The 6937-nt window shown below is 46.0% G+C and overlaps 1 protein-coding gene across 2 annotated transcripts in view; it reads left to right on the forward strand.

Moving 5' to 3' along the window:
* Positions 1–5066, forward strand: part of LOC125946015 (uncharacterized) — a 130455-nt gene extending 125389 nt beyond the window's left edge. For both annotated transcript variants that reach the window (XM_049668492.1, XM_049668491.1), the window contains exons 3-4: positions 385–754; positions 3733–5066. In XM_049668492.1, the coding sequence (XP_049524449.1) occupies positions 385–744 (360 nt within the window). In that variant the 3' untranslated portion in view covers positions 745–754; positions 3733–5066. The remainder of the gene's footprint in view (positions 1–384; positions 755–3732) is intronic.
* The last annotated feature ends 1871 nt before the right edge of the window (positions 5067–6937 follow it).

Consider the following 6937-nt stretch of genomic DNA (forward strand, 5'->3'; position numbering starts at 1 on the left):
AATCACGCGTACAACATGCGTTGTCGGTGATTTCAATGTGGATGTGTCGGGACCGAAAAGGGAGTGGTTTACGCGTTTCGTGTTGGAGGCATTTCGCTTGCGATGCCACACCGATCCGGCCCAACCGACCACCCAACGGTGTACGTGCATCGATTTGACATCGAAAAATGTTTCTGCCGCTGCGAGTGTGGCGGTCAGCGTAAATCATAGCGACCACAAAGCCATTGTGACCGTCGTTACTAAGTGACAATGAGTGATGCAATAAAGTCTTTACCACAAGTTTTCTTACCACAATGTTTACAGCTCCGCTGGTCATCCACCTTCTCTCGGCGGGGTGGCCTTGAATTTTCTTGAAGTGACCACGGCCAATGTGCGTACACGCAGGAAATCACAGCGAGGAACACCTCCCTCCTTCCCTCCGCGGTCAAGTACGTGTTGGGAGAGCAGGACGACGTCAAGTGCATTCGAACCATGGAGCTCATGCACGACCATCCGCGTCTCCTAGAACTGGTGCGGGAAGGCGCCGCTTCCACGAAGAGCGAAGCGAAAAAAATGATCACCAGCGCCCTCTTGAGTGTCCGGCGCACCAACATTCACCAGTTCATGAGACTGGCTGGAGTGGTGAAGGAGAAGGTCGACTGCTTGGCTAATCCCGGTGCCACTACGCAGCTCGCCGACATCAGTGAGGATTGCTGGCTTCATATCCGCAGCTTCTTGAAGATAGCTGACGTCGTTCAAGCCTGAGCGCACGCGGGTGAGTCACACAGCTACTACGGCTTTTATCTTTTAACAGCGCCATGCAGAAACTACTCGTTTAGCATATTTCGTAGCAACGTCAAGCTGAATTTTTTTAGGGAAACAGCAAGCGCAACTTCAACGTTTTTGACCAGCTCGGTACTCGACAGTATAGCTCAACAACTGACATTAAGTCGCTCACTCTATTTATTCACCAACGGATCAATCGACAGTGTTATCCTCGAATATTTATGTCACATTTTATGAATCCTGCGTTTACGAGGTATTTATGCATTCGAGTTTTCCATGCAAATATTTTATATCTAATCGATAACTTCATATTAAGTAATTAAAGATGGTGGGTCGTAAATGGTCAACAATGCCCGGAAATACATTGCGGTACGTAAAGGGTAAATGACCTACTGTCTTCTGTTCTGCCGTTTTCTCGACATAGGTTATTGACGCTGTCAGCGTGGTACCACATAATTAGAGAAATATGTAAATCTGTGCGCGGTTGTTAAACTGATAAACTGTCCAAGTGACCAATGCCTACTTAAAGAACTACACGATAAGCTAATGTGTTCATGTTAAAGGGGCTGACAATCATCCGAAGTGAGTATTTGCGTAATCGTACCGATGGAAAATTTATGTCTTGCGATTATAGCAACAACCATATTTTCATCCCTGAAATGAGGAATTATATTTAAAAATCGGCTCTCAAACGAAAAATGCCGCAAAGCGAGTCTATGCGCTGATGCATAGTCACTGAGCGTAAATTTACAAAATAATAAAGCACTGTAGATGTACAGATGTAAACAAAACTATAACTAGGTGTGATCTTCCAATTTCAAATTTTGTAGATAGCTGATTCTGTCTTTGCATTTGAGTATGTTTTCTTTGTAACCGCATAGGTCCACCTCCACCACCATAAGATTACCTTTGTGGGTAATTATCCGACTGAGTTACACAAGCTTTTATTATTATTATTATTATTATTATTATTATTATTATTATTATTATTATTATTATTATTATTCCTAGTATGAATTCCGATGGGAAAAAATGTAATTTCATCCTTACACAGCTCATTCACTAATTCTTATGGCGCTGTGTCGTCCCGTAATTGTTTTTTCCGCGATTTACTCATAACGAGCACACTACGAAAAGTGCCGCGTGGTTGGGCGCGCCCGCGCGCTGTGACACCAGTTGTCCCAAAAGTGATTCAAACGAACTAAACTCCTCTGGTTGCCCGGCTAGGCAACCGTCTTGAACTGGCTACCTCGATCACGGCACCGGCTTCTCTTTATCGCGAGTTGCATGTTCCACGTGACGATCGCCTGTCACCATGGTAACGCGGTTGCCGATTTCGCCACTGTCGTTGCCCCTTAAAATCACGTTTGTTACCACTGCAGTGTCGAGGGATGCGTGACTTCCGAAGACAATGTCTTCTTTAGTGAGTTCACATGGGGTTTGGCTGACGTGAGATCTATCAGGCCTCTTGATACAAAAAAAGCTGCCCTTTCGCGCTTCCAGAGGCTCGTAGCGACTTGCAAAACGAATCAAAATGTAGGTCTCCACAAGGTAAGAAGCGAGAATTAATCGCAAAGTAGGTAAAATAAAGGCGCGGGCATAATTTTAGCTAGTATAGCCCAAAATTAACCGCATTGCACCATATACTGCATTCTCCGAACAGCCCACATTGCCTTTGGGTCAAAAAGAAAAGAAGAAAGCGTGTGAGTCAAAGCCGACGCCAAAGAAGCCAACGTCGACGTACATGCGGGGACATAAAAGCGAATGAAAAAACTCGAAGTGATTAAAAGAAATAGATTGTCCGGAAATAATGTAAGTTCTGCCGATACAAATATGAAAAAATGCAAATATTGCAAAATTATCATGCAATTCTGCAATATTGCATCATATTTAGTGCCCAAATTTCAGTAAGTAATTATAAACAGACCATGTACGTCGACATTGTTATGTTTCTCATTGACTTTGGTTAACACGCCTTTTTTTCTATATTTGGTGCGTTAAGATACAGCACGGAAAAAAATATACAGCGTCATAAGGAGGAACTAATGTGTTGTAAAATAGAATAACACTTTTTCCATGGGAAGCGACGTCCTCAATGCAAAAATTGCAGAATTATTTAAATTACATTTTCAAATAGCCGTATAATTATCCCACAAAAATTACCTTAGAGACCGAAGCGCACCTACTACTGGACAGCGTATGTAGGTCTCATAGTCGTAACAGTTATTTACCAGCATGGCTAAAATTTGCTGGGGCACCTTGCAAATGATTTTCGCTCCGGAATATTTGTTTTATTGCAACATGAATTATGTACACATTTCGGGCGGATTTTCAGTATCACCGTGAGGTCCTGTATAAAGTCCACGTGCGATAAGATCGCAGCCACGCGCCCTATGCTGTAGACGGGAGGGAAAGCATGCTAAGGTGAGCCGAAGAAGGATGGTTGCTTGGTGCGGTGACGACTTCTCGCCTGCACAAAGGCTGGGGGAGGGATGCGTGCGCGCTAGGAGAGGGACAGAAGCATGCGACGGTGAGCCGAGAAGCATGGTGGCTTAATCGTGCGGCAGCGTCTTCCCTTGGGCGCGTGTCGTATCTGGGAGGTAATCTGCGTTTGGTTCGAAGGCTAGCTAGCGTGCGCGCTGTGTTCTCGCGCGCCTGGTTCGCGTTGAAGCGAAAGCCAGCCACAACGGTAAATTTCTTCGCCACTGACGCTGCTCTTCGTCAGGCCAGTGTTCGAACAGCGAGTGTTCGCGGTCATTGAGTGAGCTGTGTTTAAGTTTGCTTGTGCGCGCATGACACCGTGCTCATTAATTTGGTTTGTAAGCGAAAGTTTACAGCAGTTTATGCAGCTAATAAAGCGACTAACCTTACTGCGTATAGGTGTGTAATATTTGCTATCGCAATGAATGCTTCGCCTTTCAGCGGAACTGCGACTTTGTTAACTATTCATTTATTTCCACCCTGCAGTCATCAGCCGTGGAGCGGAAAGGAAGCTGCACGGGATAACCTCTCTGGCCCTGTCGTGTGGCGCAAACCAGGGCACGCGTGGAGTGCCCGGTCCTGATTGTGAGCCTGTTGCATCGTCACATCGTTGCACCGTAACATCTTGAAGTTGTAACGTCACTTCCGGCCCCCCTCTGCACCCACCAATGTCGAAATATCCCTGCGCCTCTTTTTGACGTGGCACTTGAGAGAACAGCTGTTCATACTCGGCGCTGCCTGAGCAAATGACTTTGTCATGTGGTGCATAACCATTGGGACAAGCTGGCGGCCTCAATGTTTCAAGCAGTTATAAACTATAGGCGCCCTCTAAGTTAGATTCCTTACCTTATTTAGTGTAACATGACAACTTGTCATCCCATTATCTGTCTTCAAAGTGACAAGCAACAAAATGCGCACATTCCACATATCCGTATCTATGTTGGCCCTTTCTGACTACATCACTGAGATCATGCGTCTCTATGGCAACGAATGTGCGCACAGTTGAAGACTTCGGCATGTAAACTGTCCACAGCACGAAGGAGAGTTCAAGATGATTTTCTTCTCCAGTTATGTGCACAGTCCACAATGTTCCAATAGAGTTTGCTGTTTGCAACCTGGATATCAGTTCTAGGCATTTTCATGTTGCACGTTCATTGCCTCTCTTCAGCATCATACACTTTTCTTGTGAAAGCAATATTGTGCTTAGCGGCAGCTAGTCAAACGCACTATGGTAATACTGCATCTTGTAGTACCATTTTTTTTCAACGTCATCTCTCTTTCTGAGACCATTATCTTTTTTGTATTACATCATGTGTTCAACCTTCGATCGGTCTGCGTTCACACTTGTGCGTTGTCTTTATTGCAGTCGTCATGCCTGACAAAAGTTCTTCATTGCTGTCTATGCAGTCGCGTTCAATATGAGCTGCAACACGTTGCCTGCGGTTGAAGAGGCCCCGAAACTACGGAGCCTACGTGCAAGTCAGAGCTTGCATTTAGGCTTCCTTAGCAAAAGTAGTGGATTTACCTCAGAGTGCACGGCAGCGCCGACATGCGAAAAACTGGAGAACAAAACACCATCTTACTGGTGGTCGTTAACCAATTTTTTGTATGTCAACGCCGCCATACAGTCTTGCGCCTTCAACCATGGGCACTGCGTTGCAACTCATACTGAACCTAGCTGGAGGACACTCCAGAATTAAAGCTTTGTTTATGCGCAGCCTTCCCCTCTTTATATAATAGAAGAAATCAAGTAAATTACTTGGTTCCGCAGCAGTATTAAAAGATATCCCAAGGAACGCGAAGAAACCTGTGCAGTCTTATTGAGAGAAGAGACTGCTGTGTTAACATCTAATCTGAATAAAAAGAATGTTTCGCTACCGAACATCAACCTGGTCTATGTTGTCTGCCTGTACTGCCACTTCGTAACAGCGAAGTCAAGTCTACATTTCCTCCCTGCAGCCGAGAAAGTGCTGACGGCGAAAGCAGCGTCTAGGGTTGAGCTACTCGGTCACCCAATGCGAAACCATTTCCCTGCGATACAACAGTCGGATATGTAACAGACACAAAGCTGGTGCCATGGGGGAACCACCGCTGTCCAGGTGGCGCTGGTGTAGTTTCGTTGTGCAACTAAAATGTGATGACAGCGTCCGGTAGAAGCCACGAAAATATCAAAACACATTACGCGATAATATCAAACGATGACGCCCATTTCAATGAGCGCAGTGCGTTTAGTCAAGCTCTGTTCATGGCCACGTGCGTTATGAGGAAAGCTGCCGGTGCTGCGTTCTAGCACGCCGGTGCCCAGCGATTTCGTTAGCTGGGCACATGTGCTACTGTGTAAGCAGTGAATTTTGTGACTCGAAATTGTAGCATCTGCTACTCAAAACTGTTTCCTCCGCTCGCTAGGCTATGTGTTATGGAGGTGATCTTGGCATGCGAAGTTTTAGCGCTGGTGGTCCATATGCGGGCGGTATAATTACTTTGGAAAGGAGGCGCTTACGAAAACGTCTTTCTTTTTCAACGTTTCAACCCGGGTCGGAACTTCAAGTTAAATTAAAATGTGAAACGCTGGAGTTTTACCTGCCAAAGCCCTGATCTTGTTATGAGACATGCCCTAGTGGAGACTCCGAATTCATTTTAACCACATGGAGATCCTAATTGTGCACTCGAATTGCAGATCAGAAATGTATTGTAGCGATAGCTGTATTCGTCGTTTCGACATTCGCGGGAGACCGTCGCAGGTATCCCAAAGTGTTTTGCGAGTTCCTTAAAAAATACGAAAAAAGCCGGCGGATCGCACGCCCTGTGGGAATCGATGTTATGTGAAGCAGTGTGCGGGGAGCCTACGAAGTTAACGAAACGACCATGAGAGCTCCAAGACGTAGGCGGCTCTTTCGGGACCTACATGACACGCATGTCATGACATTCACGTCATGAGTCCTCAGGACTCATGACGTGAATCCCTTTAACTACGGCTAAGAGACCTTAAGGCGAAAGCCTTAAGGTCTTAAGGTGAAGTCATAGTCATCATGCTGATGACTATGACTTCGACCATCAACCTTTAGCCTTTTCCATCTCTTACTACGACATCCGAACCCATTCCATTGGTCTCTGAGTGTTAATCTGTTCTCACTGAGCCATTGGCATTTTTGCTGAGTCATGGTCATGACTATGAGTTCGGCCATTAACCTGTAGCCTTTTCCGTCTCTCAGTACGACATCCGAACCAATTCAATTGCTTTTTGAATATTAATATTTTTTCAGTGAGTCATTTTGATTTTTGCTGAGTCATGCTCATGAGTGTGACTTCTACCACTTTAGTGTTTCCTTCACTTAGTAGCCACGTCCGAACCCATTTCATTGTCATTTTAGGCCGCTGTTTCATGACCTACACCCCGCAGGGGCGTCTGCGCAAGCAGGCGTTTGGTGAGTTGCGACACCACGTACCCGAGCACACGAGGGTTGCACCCTCCCACGTTTAACCGTGCGTGGCTAGGAAAAGGGGATCCTGGGGGTTGAGCCGATGCTGAGTGCTTGGACCTTCATTGCCCCGCGGCGGAGGCAACACACCCCTTTGGCCTCGGATTCACGTAGACGGCCCTCCCGGACTGACCCTTCCGGGAGAAATCGGTAGTTGCCTTTTCCTATCCTCCTCTCCAACCTTCGTCTTTCTCTCTTACTTTTAATCTTTC

Source organism: Dermacentor silvarum, chromosome 5, assembly GCF_013339745.2.
Source record: "Dermacentor silvarum isolate Dsil-2018 chromosome 5, BIME_Dsil_1.4, whole genome shotgun sequence".
Classification (NCBI taxonomy): Eukaryota; Metazoa; Arthropoda; class Arachnida; order Ixodida; family Ixodidae; genus Dermacentor; species Dermacentor silvarum.